At 43.7% G+C, this 23,296-nt stretch overlaps 1 protein-coding gene across 1 annotated transcript in view; it reads left to right on the forward strand.

Moving 5' to 3' along the window:
* The window catches only part of arsg (arylsulfatase G), a 48,798-nt gene extending 26,517 nt beyond the window's left edge, over positions 1-22,281 (forward strand). Inside the window, exons 7-11 of the mRNA XM_072483507.1 lie at positions 2,661-2,741; positions 5,656-5,764; positions 7,759-7,879; positions 19,361-19,451; positions 20,275-22,281. Coding sequence (XP_072339608.1) covers positions 2,661-2,741; positions 5,656-5,764; positions 7,759-7,879; positions 19,361-19,451; positions 20,275-20,552 — 680 coding nt within the window. The 3' untranslated portion in view covers positions 20,553-22,281. The remainder of the gene's footprint in view (positions 1-2,660; positions 2,742-5,655; positions 5,765-7,758; positions 7,880-19,360; positions 19,452-20,274) is intronic.
* The last annotated feature ends 1,015 nt before the right edge of the window (positions 22,282-23,296 follow it).

Below are 23,296 nucleotides of genomic sequence, written 5' to 3' on the forward strand. Positions count from 1 at the left end.
CCCATTGGGCGGGGGGGGGGGGGGGGGAGAGCAAGAGGCAGTTGTCCACCTCCTTGTGGAATGTGCCTTTTCAAAAAAGGCCTGGAGTGTGATGAGGTAGTTTTTGTCAAGGTTCATCCTGAGCCTCTCCGTGACATAGCACTCTGTGCTCTATGGGCTGTTCCGAGGGATGCACACCGAGACAATCATCAGCTGTTGCTGGAGGATCATCAACTTGGTGAAATATCAGAATTACAGGAGGGAGATAGAGAACCTAGTGGAGTGGTGCAGCGACAACAATCTCTCCCTCAATGCCAGCAAAACTAAAGAGCTGGTAATTGACTTCAGAAAGCAAAGTATCGTACACACCCCTGTCAGCATCAACGGGGCCGAGGTGGAGATGGTTGACAGCTTCAAATTCCGAGGGGTACACATCTCAAAAAATCTGTCCTGGTCCACCCACGTCGACGCTACCACCAAGAAAGCACAACAGTGCCTATACTTCCTCAGGAAACTAAGGAAATTTGGCATGTCCAAATTAACTCTTACCAATATGCATTGTTGGACTGTTAGAATTCTGAGGATATTTAAGTCTGCAGAACATCCATGTTATGGATATTTTAATAAAATATTTTTATTGCAAAATGTTTTTTTCATTGATACAAAATGAAACAAATTCACACAGGTACACCACATGAATATCTCCTTCAAAAAATTAACAGTGCCACTAATCCCCTCCCACCCGCTCTAACTAAATAACGACAAATTACCCCCAATAGCTGATGGTGACCAGTTCACTGAAAAAGGAAATGAATGGCTTCCATCTAGAGTAGAAACATTTTACCGACCCTCTAATGGTGTGCATGGCCTTCCCTAGGAACTCCATTAGACCACCCAACCAGGCCGAGGCACAGGACGGAGTTGCAGAACTCCACCCCAACAGGACACACCTCCGGGCTATCAACGAGGCAAAGGCGAGGACATATGCAGCATCGACGTGTCCGAATCCCCAGAAATGGCCACCAGGCTGTTCAAACCTCTTACATTCCAAGTGACCAGCCGAATAGGGGGCCTTCCACCCCTTCCGTACCCGAGTCAGCCAATTCCACCAATAAAGACTGCACGGTAGCACAGTGGTTAGCACGGTTGCTTCACAGTTCCAAGGTCCTCGGTTTAATTCCCGGCTTGGGTCACTGTCTGTGTGCAGTCTGCACATTCTCCCTGTGCTGCGTGGGTTTCCTCCGGGTGCTCCGGTTTCCTCCCACGGTCCAACGATGTGCAGGTTAAGTGGATTGGCCATGTTAAATTGTCACTAGTGTTAGGTGGGGTTACGGGGATAGGGTGGAGGACCGGGGTTAAGGGCCGGTGCAGACTCGATGGGCCGAATGGCCTCCTTCTGCACTAGATTCTATGGGACATTCCAACTTTTACAGTTGCACCATAGAAAGCATCCTATCTGGCTGCATCACAGCCTGGTATGGCAACTGCTCGGCCCAAGACCGCAAGAAACTTCAGAGAGTTGTGAACACAGCCCAGTCCATCATACGAACCTACCTCCCATCCATTGACTCCATCTACACCTCCCGCTGCCTGGGGAAAGTGGGCAGCATAATGAAAGACCCCTCCCACCCGGCTTACTCACTCTTCCAACTTCTTCCATCGGGAAGGAGAAACAAAGTCTGAGAACACGCACGAACAGACTCAAAAACAGCTTCTTCCCACTGTTACCAGACTCCTAAACGACCCTCTTATGAACTGACCTCATTAACACTACACCCTGTATGCTTCACCCAATGCCGGTTTTATCTAGTTACTTTGTGTACCCTGTGTTGCCCTATTATGTATTTTATCTCCTTTTCTTTTCATGTACTTAATGATCTGTTGAGCTGCTCGCAGAAAAATACTTTTCACTGTACCTTGGTACACATGACAATAAACAAATCCAATCCAATCCATATCCTTTGGTCTGCCGGAAACTTGTTGGTCTTCCAGTGCAGAGTTGTCCCCGACCGAGTTTTGCAGACTGCCACATTCCAAAGCCCAGGACTACATGCTGTGGGATGCACTAAAGCCTTGGGCAGCCACTGCAGAAATGCAATGGGAGAAGGTGGCTGTTAAGACCTTGCAATCAGAGTGAGCTAAGGGGAGGGGAATTCTAAGAACCTCTTTGGGCTGTATGACTCGCATGTATCACAATTGTATGGAAGCATCTCAAGAGTGCAGCTTGATTTAAGTTGGCAACTTAAATACCTTTGCACCATTTGTAATAACCATTTTGAAAAGTTTCCTTGACTATATTGACGCATTTCTGAATGCAACATGATATGTGTAGAGTACCTGAATATTATTGCACTTTGTGTGATGGCAATTTTGAAATGTTTGTAACATTCTTTCAATTTTTTTACAACTAAAGTATACTTTTACAATTGAAAAGTATTTAAATCCACACCAGAACGAGATGGTTCTATTTTTCAAGCGTCCCTAATGTCTTCCATTGAAAGCTTGGTTATAATTATAATTGTGCTGCATGAGAAATCCCAGGAAGTAGTTTGCATGTTACCACTTTGTGGTAGTGCCTCAGTGTTTTGTCTCTGTGCCACCCTTAATACCTTTTAGTGGCTAAACATTTTCAATTTTATATTCCTCTTCACGATCAATTTTTAAATCGATTTCCCATGCAGGTGACAATGGCCCTTGGTCTGAGAAATGCGAATTTTCTGGAACTGCTGGCCCATTTGTGGGCGCATGGCAGACAAACAAAGGTAATAACTATATTTTAAAAGATTAGTGTGAAATATCTATATATACAGGGCGCGATTTAACATGCAAAAAAAAAAAAAGTTGCGTGATGGGCGTGCCGGTTTATTTGGGGTTACCCGGGAACGCCAAGCTATTATCCTCATTGAGGCCACGGGGAATTGCTGGTTGATCTCCCTGTGTGCCTCGTAGATTATGAGTTCCCATGTTGAGTGGGCAGAGGCCCGCCCAATAGGGACTTACCAGAGGGGTCCCTTCTAAGACCCAAAACGATGATAACAGAATAACCAAATAATTAGTTGACAAAAGGAGAAACTGTAGCTCATTAAGGTGAGCTATAATTAGGAGAAATATCGCATAATTTTAAAAGTTAATTCAGATATGTATCTATAAATCCAGATATGTCTTTTGTTGCTTCTTGGGGCAGGGTTTTCCTGCGAGTTTCTGGACCCCAGCATCAGCATCAAATGGGGGATCAGAGGTTTCAAAGGAGGGTGATATTCGACTCAAAGGGCTGGATTTTCCAGTTCCGCCCGTCTGTGCACCAGAAATTCCTGTCCGAGGTCAACCGAACCTTTTAATGGTCCATTAAATTGTCCAAACCACCCACAATGATCCCGCAATGGCCGGGATCGGAAAATTTACACCAAAATGTTTCACTCCACAGATGTTGCCAAACCTGCTGATTCTTTTCAGCATTTTCCGTTTTTATGTCAGAAGTTCCCAGTCTTTAGGGAACCTTCACTCGTGTTTGATTTTCTCCGAATTGGCCAATTATTGGCGACATGGCAGACTTACCATTCAATTAAAGATGGAGGGTGGTCGCACGAAGCTGGAGGCCCTCATGCTTGGAAGCAGAGGTATGAAGTCTGTTAAAATAGGTGAGAAAGATGGAGGAGCTGGCTCATCAACTTTTTAAAATCAAAAATCACCTCAGCAGGTGGGGGAATCCCTCCACAGAGCGCCGTGCTGTTGCAGCTTTAGGCAAGTAGCGAGGGCCTCTAAGTGTACCTTGAGCACTGAACCCCTGGTCTGCTGCCTTGTTCCCTGTTAACATGGGGACCCAGAGGTTGGCCAACATCCCATTCCTGTCTCTCATTGACATATTATCCAACATGGCAGCAAGAACACTCAGGGCACACCTGAATTTCAGTGTCACCAACCGGTTTATACTTTAAAGCTAATGGTGTGTGTGCTTAGGTCTAATGTTTAGCAGCTGATTCCATCCCTTTACTGATCATAGATCATAGAATATACAGAGCAGAAGGAGGCCATTCAGCCCATCGGGTCTGCACCAGCCCTTGGAAAGAGCACCCTACCCAAGGCCATCCCCGATTAAGTAACCGCACCTATCCTTTTGGACACTAAGGGGTCATTTACCATGGCCAATCCACCTAACCTGCATATCCCTGGACTCCGGGAGGAAACCGGAGCACCCGGAGGAAACCCACGCAGACAGAGGGAGAAAGAGCAAACTCCACGCAGACAGCCACCCAAGGCCAGACTCAAACCCAGGTCCCTGGAGCCACGATGTGTAATGCATTGTACTGTAGCTTCCTGTTTCCTCTCGGTGCTTACACTGACAGGAGTAGATCGGTGCATCTTTGGGGACCGTGGGGAACTCTCCCTGTAAATGGGTGAGCTAGTTTACCCAGTGAGATGGCTAAGCCATATGCATCAGTGAGATTGTAGCCCTGATTTTACAACTGCTTGGTAACTGACCCATTTTCTTTTGGGCAGGAGGAGAGAGAATTGTTGAGAGGTTGCCCATTTACGAGAACAGAGTGTGCAATCCTGGTAAATCTAATAGTTATACAGGAATATATATATATATTTTTTTTTAAATAATTTTTGTTAAGATTTTCATAAATTATCAGTACAAAACACAGTCCAAAAAAGCAACCCTCCATCCCCCCTCTCCCCCCTGTACATAAATAATAAATTAACACCCGACTTAACACAAAGCAAACATAGTAAATATATACACCCCCTCAGACCCTCCCAGTGTAAATAAACAAAAACAAAAATAAAATAACCTCCCCCCCCCCCCCGAGTTGCTGCTGCCATTGACCAATGTCTACCGTTCTGCCAGGAAGTCTAAGAACGGTTGCCACCGCCTAAAGAACCGTTGTACCGACCCTCTCAAGGCGAATTTCACCCTCTCCAACTTAATAAACCCCACCATATCGTTGATCCATGATTCCACGCTTGGGGGCCTCGCATCCTTCCACTGAAGAAGAATCCTCCGCCGGGCTACCAGGGACACAAAGGCCAGAATACGGCCTCTTTCACCTCCTGCACTCCCGGCTCCTCTGCCACCCCAAATATTGCGAGCCCCTAGCCCGGCTTGACCCTGGAACCTACCACCCTCGACACCGTCCTCGCTACATCCCTCCAAAATTCCTCCAGCACTGGGCATGCCCAGAACATATGGGTGTGATTCGCTGGGCTCCCCAAGCACCTAACACACCTGTCCTCGCCCCCAAAGAACTGGCTCATCCTTGTCCCGGTCATGTGTGCCCTGTAATACGGGGGAACCACCGGTTCATCCCAGGGAGAACAGATGGAGGGTTTTTGGGGTGGCACAGGGCAGGGATATGAAGGTTGGGAGACCTGTTTGTGGACGGGAAGTTTGCGAGCCTGGTTGAGCTGGAGGAGAAGTATGGGCTTCCCCCGGGGAACACCTTCAGGTACTTACAGGTAAGGAGGGGGGGGAGTGGGGAAGATCTCGGAAACTTACCAGGTGATGCAGGAGGAGGAGGAGGCCTCGGTGGTGGAGGTGAAAGGTAAATGGGAGAAGGAGTTGGGAGAGGAGATTGAGGAAGGGACGTAGGCAGATGCCCACGGGAGGAATATATTATTAGTCTACTGACTGTGATGTTGGTTAATGTAATTTTATAAATGTTGTTTCTGGTTTAGGTGGAAGTTCAGCAAAAAGGACTACATGGGAAGGTGGCCATCGCGTGCCAGCAGTAGCATATTGGCCAGAAAAGATCCCAGCTAATAGCACAAGCGGTTCACTGCTCAGGTAAGGAAAAAGACTTCCATTTATATAGCAATGTTTGGAAAGTCCAAAAATGCTTTAGAACAGCAACAACATGTGTTTATATAGTGCCTTCAACCTGAGAAAATGTTCCGGGGTACTTCACAGGATCATCATAAAGCCAGATATGACACCGCGAGTCATAAAGGCAATATTGGGACAGATGGCCAAAAGTTTGGTCAACTGAGCGGTTTTAAGGATCATCTTAAAAGGGGGGGGGGGGGGGGGGTGAGAGTTTTATGGAGGGAATTTCCGTACTTGGGATCTAGCCAGCGGAAGATGATGTCACCAGTGATGGAGCTATTAAAATGGAGGAATACTCAAGAAGCCAGAATCAGAGGAGAGTCGGCCCCCTCTGACTGTTGTGGGACTGGAGGGGAATTGATATGTGAGGGACCAAGCCCCTGAGGGATTTGAAAACAAGGTTGACTGTTTTAAAGATGAGATGATGCTTAAGTGGGAGCCAAGGTAGGTCAGGGAGCAGGGGGGGAGGGGGTGGGAGAATGGGTGAACAAGACTTGGTGTGAGTAAGGACATGGCTGCAGAGATTTGAATGATCTCAAGTTTTCACAGAGTAAAATGCGGGTGGTGTATCGGAATAATTAAGTCTAGAGGCAAAAAAAAGAATGGATGCGTGTTTCAAAAGTATATGAAGTGAGACGGGTGGATTGGGGTGGATGAGGCTACGGATGTTGAATGGGCAGGCTTAGTGATGCACGGATATGCAGTCGCAAACACATTTCAGAGTCAAATGTAACACAAGGTTATAAACAGCCTGGTTCAGCCTCAGCCAGTTGCCAAGGAGAGAGATGAAGTGCAGTAGCTAGGCAATGGAGCTTGTGGTCAGGACCAAAGACAAATGCCTTCGGTCTATGCAATATCTGATTCAAGGAATTTTCTGTTCATCTAAGAGATGGGGGTGAGGTAAAACTGGGCATTATAAAGCTTCCATGCGAAAGCTGAGGCTGTGTTTTCAGATTATGTCGTCAAAATATGTAAATGAGAAATAGGGGTCCAAGAATAGGTCCTCGAGGACACTGAAATAAAGGTGATGAAGCAGTAAGAGAAGCCTTTGAAAGTGAAAATCTGGCTATGATTAGATAGATAAGAACGGAACCACTTCTACCCACCTGGATGAATGATGTGGCTTTTGGGGAGGATGGTATGATCAACCATATCAAAGGCTGCAGACAGTCGAGAAGGACAGGTGAGCCAATTTTGCGCCTCAGTATTCTCTCAATTCTGCACTGTCAGCCAGGCATTTTGCACTCTAGTCTCTACTGTGGGACTTGAGTCCACAACTTTCTCACTCAGAGCCGAGGCTACTCCCAACTGAGCCACAATTGTGCAGTTGAGAGAACGAGTGTTTCAATTTACTCCTTCTGTGTTATAGAAGTTGTCCTGACCTTTGTGTGTAGCAGAAGAGGATTATCCAAAGTGTTTTTCAGAACAAGCTTAAGGTGTTGATCGAGTAATCGTCTTCAGCCAGCTGAACTAGCAATACATCTAGACACAGAAAGAAACTCATGTGAACTTAGTATTGCATTTGAATGATCCACTAACTTATCCCAAAGTATATTTTGTAGTTGATTAGTTTGTCAACGCTTCACATCTAGCCTTGCATAGAAACAGTAACTACTTAAACAAGATACTGGAAAGGTGTTAGTCCTCATGGAATTTTACTGCAGTAAGAGCCAATGGTTTCAGGAGAACGCTGGGAAAAAGAAAAGCATAACTAATATTTGCTTGTAATCACTATTGGATTTCAGTCTAATTTCTGCAGTTCTTGATGTCAGAATTGTCTGAAATTTGAACTATATTAAAAAATATCAACATGCTTACTTCATCAGAGGAAAGTTACTGAACATCAATGTCTTCTGATTAGCAAAGATACATTTTCCAAAATTATGATTTCAAATATTTTGTCTGTGACCTGCAAATTTATAATGTTCCATCCTAAAAAAAATATTTTTTTACAGTACTTTAGATATATTTTCCACCTTGATTTCACTGGCAAATGTAAGCCTGCCTCCCAACAGACGCTATGATAGTTTGGATATAACGGAGGTGCTGTTGGGTCAGTCAGACTATGGTCACCAGGTAATGCTTGTTATGTTATAAACTAAATAAAAATCTTTTTACATTGCATTATCACACCCAAAACCATTTCAAAACAAATTCATTGCTTTTGAATTATATAAGCAAATGCTGCAGGCAATTACATACATCAAAAGACTAACAATGTGAAATGTGCATTTATTTAATGCACTTTTAACAGGATGTGGATGTTGCTGGTTAGGCTAGCATTTATTGCCCATTCTTTGATGCCCTTGAGAAGGTGGTGGTGAACCGTCTTTTTGAACTGCTGCAGACCCTGAGGTGTAAGTACATCCACAGTTCCGCTGGCAAGGGAATTCCAGGATTGTGACTCAGCGACAGCAAAGGAACTACGATCTATTTCCAAGTCAGGATGGTGAGTGACTTGGAGGGGAACCTCCAGGTGGTTCCCAGGTATCTGCTGCCCTTGTCCTTCTAGATGGTAGTGGCCATGGGTGCTACCTAAGGAACCTTGCTGAGTTCCTGCAGTGCATCTTGTAGATGGTGCATACTGCTACCACTGTTTGTCTGATTTTGGTGGTGTTCGTTTGAGGGAGGAATTTTTTGCTGGGACACTAGGAGAAAACCCTGCACCTCAAATATTGCCATGGGATCTTGTACGATTTGCTGTACTACTAGTATAAGCTCATAATACTTAACATGTCAAGTTCCACCTTCCAACCACTCGATTTCTATCTCTACCTTTGCAAGCAAAGAGTATGGGACTGGCCGAGCCCTGAAATATTTTGGTAAGGTGTCGGGATCCACATTGATCTTGGCCTTCGCTCCTTTTATTTTACTGAGGCTCTCTTGGAATACTTTGAGGTATTTTTTAATAACCTCGTACAATCCACCAATCGTTAATTAAAAGATATACAGCCAGTTCTGTCAGATCTTCTGGAGCCAATCCCTGCCCATGACACTAGGGCCTGATCCTTGCGCGATTATGAGTGGGAGTCGTGCTGCCTGCTGGCCATAGGCTACCGGAGTCGTGGCGGTCCCCGTACTCTTCAAAGGTTCTCCCATGTACGTGGCTACTTTGACCCTGGTGTCCCTTAGGTTTAAAGGCAAATACCTGTTCGGAGATGCTGGAATGTGAGTTCCCCCATGATGGAGACGGCAGCTCCTGTATCCACCTCCATCTCTAAGGAATGACAATCTTTCTCTCTCCCCAACAATGACCTCTGTCTCTCCCCATCTTGCTTGCACAGGCAATACAATATTTGTGGGGGTATAAAACGTATTCAGCCACAGAACCTCTTTTGTGGAGATCAACTTGATACTGTCAATTATAAGATTGAATTTGGCTGTGTAAATAGTAGACATTTCCAAGTCTGGGAGCCGACATAATCTTCCTGCAGGAGACCCACCTGAGGGAGAAGGACCGACTGCAGGTAAGAAAGATCTGGGTGGGACAGACTTACCATTCGTGCTACGGGACGAGGGCTAGTGGGGGGGCCATACTGCTCAATTTGAGGACAACATTTACAGAGGTGAGGATGGTTACGACCAAGGTGGAAGGTAAGTCATGGTTAATGGTATCCTGGAAGGGCACCAGTGGTCCTTGTAAACGTATATACTCCCAACTGGGACGACGCAGAATTCATGAAGAAAATCATGGTGGAAATCCCTGACATAGACGCCCATCTGACTCATTATGGCAGGGGGGGTCTTCGGACAAACAGATTAAACCCCAAATCGAGGGAAAGTCAAACATGATGAAGGAACTGGCTGTGATCATGGAACAGATGGGGGCAGTGGACCCATGGAGGGTCACAACCCCAGGGGAAAAGGACTACTACATTTTCTCCCCGATACACATGGTACACAATGGGATGAACTTCTTTGTAGTGGGGAAAGTGGTGCTTCCAGGAGTAGTAGGAGCAGAGTACTCCGCAATCGTAATCTCCGCCACATTATGTGGATGTGAGGATGCAGACGGGCCAGGCACAACGCGCCCCCTCCCATGGAGGCTGGTCACGATCCTCCTGGCCGACAAGTCATTCTGTGAACAGACATCACAGGCCATAGATGGGTATGTTACCAAAAACCAGAATGGGGAGGTCTCACCCTCCATGTTCAGGGAGGCACTGAAGGTGTGATAAGGGAGAGAAATTACTGCATACAAGATGTGAAAATATAGGAAGGAGAGGGCAGCTAGGCAAGAGCTGGTCAACTCCATACTGGAGGCAGATTGCTGGTACTCCTCGGCCCCGACCATAAAGCGACTGGCGGAGAGAAAGAAACTACAAATAATAATAATCTTTATTAGTGCCACAAGTAGGCTTACATTAACACTGCAATGAAGTTACTGTGAACATCCCCTAGTCGCACATTCCGGCGCCTGTTCGGGTACACGGAGGGAGAGTTCAGAATGTCCAATTCACCTAACAAGCACGTCTCTCAGGACTCGTGGGAGGAAACCGGAGCATGCAGAGGAAACCCACGCAGACACGGCGAGAAGGTGCAGACTCCACACAGACAGTGACCCAAGCCTTGAATTAAACCTGGGTCCCTGGTGCTGTGAAGCAACAGTGCTAACCACTGTGCTACCGTGTTGACCCTTAGTTCTGGACTCACCCACCATCGAGAATATTCTTTCTGAATCTACCCTGTCTAATCATGTTAGAATTTTATAAGTTTCAACGAGATCCCCTCTTAATCTTCTAAATTCCAATGAATATAATCCTAACCCACTTGGTCTCTTTCCTCATATGACAGTCCTGCCATCCCAGCATTCAGCCTGGTAAACCTTCGCTGCATTCTGTCCATAGCAAGAACATCCTTCCTCAGATAAGGACACGGAAACTGCACACAATACTCCAGGTGTGGCCTCACCAATGCCCTATACAATTGCAGTAAAACATCCCTATTCCTGCACTCAAATCCTCTCATTACAAATATACCATTTGCCTTCTTTATTGCCAGCTGTACCTGCGCGCTTACTTTCAACGACTGATGCACGAGGACACCAAGGTCTCGCTGAGTATCCACCTCTCTCAATTTACACCCATTCAAATAACAATCTGCTCCGAAGCGGATAACCTTACATTTATTCACATTATACTGCAACTGCAATGCATATACCGACTCACTCAGCCTGTCCAAATTCCGCTGAAGCATCCCTGCATCCTCTGTATAGTTCATCCTCCCACCCAACTTTGTATCATCTGCAAATTTCCCTCGTCCAAACCATTAATATATAATGTGAACAGTTGGGGTCCTAGCACAGATCCCTGTGGGTACCCCACTAGTCACTGCCTGCCAATCAGAAAAAGACCCATTTATTTCAACTTTTTGCCTCCTGTCTACTAACCAGCTTTCTATCCGTCTCAAGACATTACACGGAATCCCATGCATTTGAACTTTACATAGTAATCAGCTATGTGAGACCTTGTTGAGAGCCTTCTGAAAGTTTAAATAAACCACATCCACCGGTTCTCCCTGGTCACCTCTACTAGTTATATCTTCAAAGAATTATAGTAGATTTGACAAGCATGAAGCTGTGTGAGACCTTGTCGAAAGCCTTTTGAACGTCGAAATAGATCACATCCGCCGGTTCTCCCTGGTCACCTCTACTAGTTACATCTTCAAAGAATTATAGTAGATTTGTCAAGCATGATTTCCCTTTCCTAAGCCAATGCTGACTTTGTCTGATTATACCACTGCTTTCCAAATGCAGTGCTATGAAATCCTTCATAATGGACTCCAGCAACTTCCCTACTACTGACACCAGGCTCACTGGTCTATAGTTCCCTATTTTCTCTCTAACTCCCTTTTTGAATAGCGGGGTCATATTAGCTACCCTACAATCTGTAGGAACCATCCTCGTCCAAAGAATTTTGGAAAATAAACACCAATGGGTCTACTATTTCTAGGACCACTTCCTTAAGTATTCTGAGATGAAGATTATCAGGCCTTGGAGATTTGTCCGCCTTCATTCCCATTAATTTCTCCAAAACCATTTCTATACTTTTAAAATTATCAGTGAACATCCCCACTTCTGATCATACGATGAAAGGAAGGTCATTGGTGAAGCAGCTGAAGATGGTTGAGCCTAGGATACTACTCTAATGAATTCCTGCAGTCATGTCCTGGAGCTGAGACTACTGACCTCCAACAACCACAACCATCTTCCTTTGTGCCAAGTATGACTCCATCCAACCGAGTGTTTTCCCCGTGACTCCAGTATTGCTAGGACTCCTTGGTGCCGCACACGGTCAAAGGCTGTCTTGGTGGCAAGGGTAGTAACTCTCACCTTACCTCTGGCATTCAACTCTTTTGCCCATGTTTGAACCAAGGCTGCAATGAAGTCACAAGCCGAGTGATCCTGCCGGAACCCAAGCTGAGCGTCAGTGAGCAGATTATTGCTTAGCAAGTGCTGCTTGATAGCACTGTTGATGACCCCTTTCATCACTTTCATGATGACTGAGTGTAGACTGATGAGGCAGCAATTGATGGGTTGGATTTGTCCTGCTTTTTGTGTACAGGATATACCTGGGCACCTTTCCACATTGCTGGGTAGGCGCCAGTGTTGTAACTGTAGAGGAACAACTTGCCGTTGGCGCGGCATGTTCTGAACACAAGTCTTCAGTACTATTGCCGGAATGTTGTCAGGGCCCATGGCCTTCGCTGTGTCCAGTTTTAGCTGTTTCTTGAGACCTTGTGGAGTGAATCAAATTGGCTGAAAACTGGCATCTGCGATGCTGGGACCTCCGGAGGAGGGCGGAATGGATCATTCATTCTATTTATATATTTTTTAAATATTTATATTTATTGTTGTTTATGAGCGCTAGCTGTACACAAATTAGCTGATGCATGTTCTACTTTGTAACAGCAATTATATTTTGAATGTACTTCATTGGTTGTAAAGTACTTTGAAATGTTTTGACTTCATGGAAAGTGCGATATAAATGCAAATCTTTCCTTTTTCTTTGTATATTGTTTCGTGGCACTGGCACTTCTGCCTGAAGATCATTGCAATTGCTTCAGCCTTTTCTTTTGCACTGATGTTTGCAAAGGGTTTTACCAGCAATTGTGACGATTAATGAAATGAAAATGGCTTATTGTCACAAGTAGGCTTCAAATGAAGATACTGGTGAAAAGCCCTAGTCGCCACATTCCGGCGCTTGTTCGGGGAGGCTGGTATTGGAGTGGAAATTGAATCTCCTTGTGCCGGTTTTATTTCTGTAACAACAGTTTGTGGTTCAAATCCAATGGCAAAAACCTGAGCTCATAATCTAGGCTGATAATTAAGCGCCGCAGTGAGGAAATGTGAAACTGTCCTCTCGGGTGAATGAGAGGACAATTCAAAGATGAGCAGAGAGTTCACCAGGTGTCCTGGCCAACACATAAAACAGATGATCTGGTCACTCGTTCTATTTCTATTTCTATTGATTGCTGTTTATGAGAGCTAGCTGTGCACAAATTAGCTATTGCATGTTCTACTTTACAACAACAGTTCTGTTTTGAAAGTACTTCATTGGTTGTAAAGTGCTTTGAAATGTTTTGAGGTCATGGACGGTTCTATATAAATGCAAATCTTTCCTTTTTCTTTGTATATTGTTTCCTGCTTCCAGTTAACACGTCAAGTTAGGCCAGTCAAACTGAGCTGAACAGTTCGCATGATGTAACCTGCACTTCAGGCAAAGTACCAACTGAATGTTGTGGCCCTCTAGTATTTTTAATGTATCATACATTTGCAAGTGACATAAAATTTGAAGATTTTGGAAGGCCCTCTGCAGACAAACGTTTGCTTAATTGCATTAATTTCCACAAGCATCTGAGCTGCAAGATCAGTTTTAATTTACCACCATTAAGAATATGGTATACTAAGTCTGATAGTTACCTCCGTTAAATAAACCCTTGACAGCTGGAGCATCTAGAATTAAGAGGCATAGTCTCAGGATAAGGGGATGACTATTTAGGACTTCAAATTGTCCCATTCCTGGCCACAATCATTTTGATGGCAATAATTCAGGCACTTGACAAGCTTCCCACAAAAGGCAATCGGGTATTATACTTAGGATGCAGAAGTCTCAGTCCAGTTATGCCATTAGCACCAGCATCAGTGGAGTCACGCATTGTATTTTGTCTCTCAGCAGGAACAGACTAGCTAGAAGAGACTATGTTCTGTTGTAAACTTTCCTTCTCTTTAAATTCCTTGCAGGCCAGAAGGAACAAGACTGTAACTTCCCCCATTCCACCCGCCCCCTCAAAATGTCCTTGGGCCTCCCCAGCCTCAAGACTTCCATATTTACCCCGATCTGAACGTGAACCCCAGCCTCCCAATCCCACCATGATTGCCCTCAGATCCTCTCACTTACTTCCTGGTGCAGCCTGTTCCAGTCCAGGTGGAAGGAAGCAGGCTCCGTGAAAAAGGAATTGGCTAAATACTAAAAGAGGAAAGGCTTGCAGAGCTATGGGAAAAGAGAAGAGGGAACAAATTGGTTATCCCTTTTGAAGGGTTGGCTCAGGCAGTGGGTCAGATGACCACCTTCTGTGCTGTATCATTCTATAATTCCACGCATTATTAGCATAGCTCAGAAACACCCTAGCACATCTTATCCAGGCAGTCAGAAACAGAAGGACAGCTGCAGACTTAATCACTGCCCTATGAACCTTCTGGCTGCCATGGAGACTCAATTTGCACAAAAAGCAACTTGCTGTATGAAATTTAGGATTGCCTATGTTTTTACTCGTTCCTGTAATCACCATTCCCATTCCTAACCAGATACTCAGTCAGATCCTTAAGTTTGATAGAATAATATACGTGGCTAAAGAGTTGAAATGTCTTCTGGTAGAGATTTCCTTTCTGAAATATTCAGAATATTTCTATATTAAAGTGCCTTTAACTGCACAAGAAAACGTCTGCACATTTTCGAAAGACATGTTGGACACGGGTGATGTGCAGCTGGTGGTGAATTTGTGTGTCTGCTTTAATTTTTAGAACTCTTGTGCATAGACAAGGAAAGCATCAAAACTTGAGTCCCATTTTTCTGCTCTGATACACCCCTTGCCTCCTTCTACTTGGCCTTTCTCAGGATTATCTGTTTTAAAATTTGATGAGGCAAAATGTCCCATTGTAATCTTGGCGACATTGATGGGCACATAGAAGTCCACATTGCTATATAAACCTACCATGAAATACATTTCAGAACTGACGTTTCCAAAATATTTATCTGCTTAATCTACCCAGCCACATAACTTGAGGATGTAATTGACCAGAAACGTTCCTTGAATCTTGGTACTGTTGTGTGCTCACTGCACATAATTCAATTTCAAAACTTCAAAAATATTTTTAAAAGTCAGGAAATATGGTATAATCAGAATAATGGAAAATATGTGCCTTTGTTGTGAGGAATTGTAAAACTGTTCACAACATAATCAGTGCTATTCACTCAAGTGCATGTAAATTATCCAGCCTACCATTACTAAGCTGGTGCATTTGATATAATTCACCACAAACTGATGTTCACGTCTTCTACCTAAAATAAAGTAACTAAACAAAGCAAAGCAAAAATAGTGTTTTGTCTGGCGTTGTCAGACACGTCACGGAAACAGCCTCAGGTCATATCCCATCGGTCTGTCAGGAAGTTATTATTAGCCTTAAGTTTTGCTTGTTTTTCTTAGGAAGTACATTGCATGTGAAGATCTCCCTCCCAGTTCTGATTATGATGATCTTTATTTATAGCAACAGCATATGAAATGTCCTAACTATTCGCCGACATTGTCTTGTCTGAAATACCAATGGCTGCAGGATCTTACCCACAAATTCCACTCACCACATCTGCAGTGTTAACTGCAACAACAGGATCTCAAGAATTAAGCATTTCTTTAGCTTCTCCATTGCTAAACTTAATAGATTCATAAACATTTACAGAACAGAAGGAGGCCATTCAGAACTGGTTAACAAAGACCTGACTACACTAATCCCAATTTTCCACCGCTTGGCTCACAGCCTTGGAGGTTATGGCAGTACAAGTGAATATCCAAATACTTCATAAATGTTACAAGAGTTTCTGACTCAGCCACCCTTTCAGGCAGTGATTTCCAGATTCCCACCATCCTATGGGTGAAAAGGTTTCTCCTCAACTCTCCTCTTAGCCTTCCACCTCTTACCTCAAGTCTATGCCCCTGGTTATTGACCCCACTACTGATGGAAAAAACTCTATGACCCTCATAATCTTATACACCTCTATCTGGTCCCCTTTCAATCTTTGCTGCTCCAAGGAAAACAATAGTACCTTAGCTCAGACCCTCTAGCCCAGGCAGCATCCTGGTAAATCTCTTCTGCACCCTCTCCAGTGCAATCATATCTTTCTTTTAATGTGGCGACCAGACTGCACGCAGTGCTTCAGCTGTGGCCTAACCAGTGTTTTATTCAGTTCCAGCATGAACTCCCTGCTCTTGTATTCTATGCCTCGGCTAATAAAGGTAAGTATCCATCTGTTTTCTTAAGCACTTTACCTGCCCTGTGACCTGCAGGGATCTGTGGATTTGCACCCCAAGGTCCCTCTGACCTTTCAGAGGTCTTACCATTCATTGTTAACCCTTTGCCTTGTTGGTCGTCCCCAAGTGCATTACCTCACACTTTTCTGGGTTGAATTCCATTTGCTATTGCGCTGCCCACCTGACCAGTCCATTGATATCTTCATGCAGTCCACGGCTATCCTCTTCACTATTTAACGCCCCATCAATTTTTATGTCATTGGTGAACTTCTCACATACCCTTACATTTAAGGCCAAATCATTAATGTACACCACAAATAGCAAGGGCCCCAGCACCAAGCCCTGCCAGTTAATCTCCTGTGGAGCTGCTCACACTTCGAAGAGTGGCAATAATTAACTGGGAATATCTTATTCTTCTTGGGCAGTCCCTCGGGTTCGGGAATGTCTTGTTTTCACCCTGATTCAATGTGTTCAGAAATGGCTGGTAAGTCCAACCCGATCAGCAGACACTGTAACATTCGGGGCAGGTGGTGCTTGAAGGGTTGGGTAGACGGGTTGTTTGGAGATTTGTGCATCCCTCCCCGACACCTCAAATTCACCTCTTCATGTTCTTGGTGGAGCCTTTTGGATGTGTTCAGTACCTCCCAGATGAACTTTCTTTATTTTGCTCAGTCGCAAGTCAGGGTCTCCCACAAGTCGGTGAGTAAGTTTGACCTCTTCAGTGATGCTTTGAGGACATCCCTAATATGTTTCAGCTGTCCTCCCGGGAATTTCCTGTCACAACTAAGTTCCGGGTAGAGCAGTTGCTTCTGGAGCCTGGAGTCCGGCATACAAACAACACGTCCCACCCAGCAGAGCTGGTTTGGAGTGATTAGCGTGCCAATGCTGGACAAGTTGGCCTACGAGAGGACAATGCTGATTTATTGCAACAGATTTGGAAGATCTTATGAAGGCATAGCCAGGGGTAGGTCTGCAGTCCTTTGAGGCACCTGTGTAGATCATTCAAGTTTCCAAAGCATGTGGATTGAAAAGATCACTGGTGCCCTATAAACCATGACCTGGATCTCAAATAATCTTTTTCTCGGTTGGCGGAAGGCTGGGTGGAAGTGATGATAAATTTCATTACCTAATTCTGCCTTCGTTGAGAGGCGGCTCCAAGGTACAGAAAATGGTACATATTTTCCAGGATCTTGCTGTTGATCTTAATTGATGGGGGCAGTGTTTTGTAGTGGGAGCTGGTTGGAAAACGACTTTAGCTTTCCAGACGTTTTGTGAAAGACCCACTTTCTCATATGCTTTGAGTAGGAACTGTTAATGATGTAATATCGATGAACTTAGTTTCTGAATGAGCGCACACACAAGAATCTTCTGCATTCTAAAGCTTCTTGAGGACGGCACGGTAGCACAGTGGGCAGCACTGTTGCTTCACAGCACCAGGGACCCGGGTTCGGGACCCGGGTTCGATTCCCGGCTTGGGTCACAGTCTGTGCGGAGTCTGCACGTTCTCCCCGTGCCTGTGTGGGTTTCCTCCGGGCTCTGGTTTCCTCCCGCAAGTCCTGAAAGATGTGCTTGTTAGGTGAATTGGACATTCTGAATTCTCCTTCAGTGTACCCGAATAGGTGCTGGAGTGTGGCGACTAGGGGATTTTCACAGTGATTTTGTTGCAGTGTTAATGTAAGCCTACTTGTGACAGTAATAAAGATTATTATTATGACCACGGTTGGAATTGTTTGGGTTTTGGATTGAAGGTGGCATGAGTTGAAGAGTTTTCCATCTGTTCTGTAGTTTATCTTCACACCTTTGGTAATCTGCTGGAGGTGAAGTGAAGTATTGCAGTGAAGAAAATGGTGAAGCATGTTGGTGCTACCGTGTCCCTTTATGCAGATTACCTACTTCTCTATATTACGGACCCAGTACCCTCCATGGAGGACATAATGAAACTGCTTAGCAATTTTGGCTCCTTTTCTGGGTACAGATTGAACTTAGACAAGAATGTTTCCCGGTCAACCCCCATGGGTGGAGAGCCCACCTAAGGATGTTACTTTTCCGCCTTGTCAAAACTAGCTTTCATTATCTAGGGGCCCGGGTGACCCACAATGGGCCTCGCTTCATAGATTTGATTACACTCGTCTGGTTGACGGTATTAAAACAGACTTGCAGAGGTGGGGCAACCTCCCCCTATCCTTGGCGCGTAGGGTCAGCCTATTAAAATGAATGTACTTCAGAGATTTTTATTTCTCTTTCAGTGTCTCCCCATTTTTCTCCCAAAATCCTTTGTTGCTAAGGTCAATAAATTGATGTCCTCCTTTATTTGGGCAGGTAAGACTCTGTGGGGTTCTGCTCCAAAGAGACAGACAGTCGGGGGCTTGGCCCTCTCCAATTTTTTGTTTTACTATTGGGCAGCATTACTCATAGGATTTGCTGTGGCTTGGCCATCCCGGTTCCATACGGGGTCAAATGGAAGCGAGCTCCTGCACATTGTCTAGTCTTCGTGCTACCATTGCATTTCGTGCTACCATTGCATTTTTGCCCGGTTAAATTCTCCTCAAGTCCAGTGGCGGTCTCCTCCCTGAAAATTTGGAAGCAGTTTGGGCAACATTTCAAGCTCCTTTCCCTGCCTTTGCTAGCCCCACTTGCAATCACCATCATTTCCTACCAGCTAGTTTGAACTTGACATTTAAGTCATGGGAGAGGAAGGATTTGGGGACTTTGTGGAGGGGAGGTTTGCTAGTTTTAAGGGGTTAACTGAGAAATCCTAACTGCCTGGTTCCAGTCTTTTCAGGTACTTTCAAATTCACTATTTTCTTTCACTATTTCTGTTTGATTGTTTTGGGTTGTTTTGATTAATATGGACATTTTTTAATAAACATATTTTTAAAAAGGATAGACTTTCTTGAATCAGTAAAGGCATTGAATCAATATTTGCTGTAGTTTTTCTTTTGTTCAACCTGGGGTTAGTATTGGAAGCTGGAGCAAACAATGATATCTAATTCTTAATTTAGTTTTGACTCCTGAATCTTCATGATATTCTAGGCTCTTTTCCATCCAAACAGTGGAGCAGCTGGACAATTTGGGGATTTGAAGACTATACGGCTAAAGCAGTACAAGGCTTTCTACCTCACAGGTATAGAGAATAAGCTCATACATTCAGTAAATGTACCATTTTTATTTTAGTTATGTACCTCAGGGTTGACTTTAGGTGGCTTTAACATCATTAACAATAATGCAGTAGTGCATGCAGCAAACAGGTAAGCTCATTACAAACAAAGTTATGGCAGGGCTTTGAAATAAGTAACAATCTTTTAACATGTTCAAATTTGTTCCTCTCACACTGTCAGTCATCATTTGGAAGTTTTCATTATTTTCGCTGCACTGAAGATTTGTGGGTTCATTTGTTTAAATGTGTTTTTAAAGAATAGAATTAATTCACAGGTTTAATCAGCACTGAGAGGGAAGGGAGCTTGAGGTACAGCCTCACTTCAGTTCTTTCCTTTCAGTCGCCAGTATCCGAATGATTCTAACATCCATACAGTTTGCCAACCTGATTGAGACGTTGTACCTTTTTTAATCTTGATTTTTATACAGCTTCATGGACTGTGACATTCATGTGCCCTTGTTGACTGAAACTGTGCTCACTCTCTCAGACTCAACCCACAGTGCTTAGCCAAAAGCAGCCACAACTACTGCAGATTAAGGCAATGTGCCAAATTTCTGCTACACTGAAGAAACGGTTACTTCTGGAATCTTCACTTGATGAAGATCAAACAATAAAGTGCTTGAAATGTTTGACCTACTTTCTTTGAGAAAATGTTGAGACTGGCATAGTAGAGTTGTGCAGTTGCCATTATAAGCATTGTGCTACCTTGGTGGCTTTTGAATATACTGTTAGGTTCCAGCACAATTGAAAAATGGAACACTCATAACATATTGTTTTCTTATGATGTTAGGTGGTGCCAAAGCTTGCAAAGGTGACAAAGGGCCAGAACAACACCATGACCCACCTCTGATTTTCAATCTGTTGAACGATACTGCTGAACTCCTGCCTCTGGATCCTGTTACTCCGGAGTACCGTGCTGTGCTACCACAAATAAAGGCGACACTGAACAGCATCCTCTTGGAGATCTCTACAGATAACATCTCCTTGGCCGATTATTCACATGACCCAGCTGTGATTTTATGCTGTCAACCAAAGCATGTAGTGTGTAGGTGTGAGAACTGGACCTGAGTCCTCTTCCTTTATTTTAATTTTTATTATTTGGGAACGGTGGTGGAATGACGGGGATGTTTTAACCTCAAATAAAATATGGGAAATAATTGCTAAAATTAACAAATAAAATTGTGCATGGTAAGTATCTCATAAATTAATGAAATGAAAATTGCTTATTGTCACAAGTAGGCTTCAAATGAAGTTACTGGGAAAAGCCCCTAGTCGCCACATTCCGCGCCTGTTCGGGAGGCTGGTATGGGAATTGAACCGTGCTGCTGGCCTGCCTTGGTTTGCTTTAAAAGCCAGAGATTTAGCCCAGTGTGTGATATACATCTGGTAGATTTAAACGGGTTATATATTATCTAAATAATAAAGTACATTGAGGTCAATTAAAGCATCATGCCCAGCAAAAATGTAAACATATATCTCAAATGTACTTTCTGATTGGTCTGACATGTTTTATTGACAGGGCTGTGGACTAAATGAGTAAGAGATATGGCAGAAACTCAATTGCGAAGGGCAGATATGGGCGGCACTATGGCGCAGTGGTTAGCACTACTGTCTCACGGTGCCGAGGACCCGGATTCGATTCCGGCCCCGGGTCACTGTCGGTGTGGAGTTTGCACATTCTGTCCGTGTCTGTATGGGTCTCACCCCCACAACCCAAAGTTGTGCTGGGTAAGTGGATTGGCCACGCTAAATTGCCCCTTAAGTGGAAAAAAATTATTGGGTGCTCTAAATTTATATATTTTTTAAATTGCGAAGGGCAGCTGCCAAAAGTATCAGCTAACTTGGGAGTATCACAGCCGCATCATGGAAATACATTCCAACTGCTCCCTCATTGTGATGAATGTAGGATTTTCAAATATATCTTGTTTTATATGTATTTGGTGCATTAAGGGTTAAAAGCCTGCGTTAGTGTGTCTCTGACTGCTAGAGTAATGTTTTTTAAACGTCCTGGTTTAAAAGACCAGCAGGCACTTTCACTACGGAGTGGCAATTAAAGCATCGTTAAAAAAAAATTAACCATTCATTCCAACCATGTATATTGTTTACCTGGAGTAGAGTAAATGGAATTTTGTTTATATTAAGGTTCCCTGAGGAGGCATTTTCTTTAGCTTTAGTAAGATGATGTAATTGATGGAAGGCGCCGGAGCTGAAGCAGTCAGGTGTTGAGTTTCAGTTCAATTCAAGATATGACCAGCAGTTTCTCTCAAAGCAGTATAGTTAAAAAGATTTTGCCTGTTAACAGGACAGCAGATTCTGAAAAGGCTGGAAGGTTAAACAATAGTTTAACACAGGCAAGAATCAGCAAGCTGATTTCCTGAAGGATCACCCTCTCCCAAGCAGTTTATCAAAGACATCCCTTTACAACAGGTGTTCCTGGGTTAGCTAAGTATATTTAAAAGTGGGTTTTGACCTGAGATGGGTTTTGCTTGAGTGCAGATAAAAGATAGGAGTTAGGATTCAGTGTTTCATTGTCACCTTTAAGCATTGTTTAACTGGTAATTGCACGCTATTTTCTTTATGACGTTAAAGTTAGTAATACTACGGTTGTGACAAAGTTTGTTTCAATGTACCATATCCCTATTTGTGCATGAAATCACTCCTGGAGCGATGTATCCTTTCCTCACAGTCTTACAAATTAAATAACATATTGGGATTTCTGCCTGGTATCCTAGAAACTGTTACGGTCTGGTCCAGGATTGCAATAAAATTGGGTCTACTCTGGGATTTAAAAGTATAATTCCTTGTTTGACTTGGGATTATTGAATTTAAAGGCAGTGTGTGTGGATCTGATGCTTTCTTTTAGATGTTGATGTTTAAATAGGGAGTGACTGGTACAATGGCTTTATTTTATGCAAAAGGTTTTCTGGATGGGCAAGAGGTCACTTGGGCTTGTTTACAAACGGTAACTAAAACCATGCTTTTGGGTTTGGCTTTAACTGAAGGAGTGAGGAAGATGGAGATAATACAAGCAATAGCTCAGCATTTAGAGTTGCTGGAAACGCAGCCTGAATCATTAGAATTAGCTAGAATTCAATTACAAATGAAACAATTCGAAAGGCAGGAAAAAGATAAATAGACAGAAATAGAACTGAAGAAATTGAAAATACAAGAAAAGGAGAGAGTGGCAATGGCTGAGGAAAAAGAAAATCCGGGTGTGGCTATTACAGAAATAACGATAAAAGGGCTTTTCAAAAGGAAATGGAAAAGAGGAAATTTGATGTGGATATGGAAAGATTAGCAAGGGAAGAAAGGGAGAAGGAAAAAGACAGAATTTGAACTTTGGAGACTGGCTGCAGATGATTTTAAATTAGTTTATAAATGAAGGTTGGTTTTCAAAATCAATTTCATTCTGTGAGGGATAGAAGCTGGGGAAATGAGAAAAATACAGGTCGTCAAGGCAAAGGAAGGCCAGTTGGAGATATAAAGGAGAGTTTGCATAAGTTTAAAAAGCAAACTTCTAACAGTGGAAGAGAGATAAAACTTAAATGTTTTCATTCTAATAAAGTTGGACATGTGAAGTTTCAATGTTGGGGGCTTAAGAAAAGTACTGGGAAGACTGACCCATTAAAACAAGATAAGGGGTTTGTTAAAGTGGGGGGACAAAAACATGATTCCAGCGGAAGAGGTGCAGCAGGGTGTACAGCCTGTTCAAAGGTTGGTGGATAAGAAGGTGCCAGATCTTTTTAAAGATTTTATTTGTGAGGGTAAGGTTTACTCATGTTTACAAAGTGTAGTAGGTAAGGAGATTAAGA

This window comes from Scyliorhinus torazame, chromosome 18 (assembly GCF_047496885.1).
Source record: "Scyliorhinus torazame isolate Kashiwa2021f chromosome 18, sScyTor2.1, whole genome shotgun sequence".
Classification (NCBI taxonomy): domain Eukaryota; kingdom Metazoa; phylum Chordata; class Chondrichthyes; order Carcharhiniformes; family Scyliorhinidae; genus Scyliorhinus; species Scyliorhinus torazame.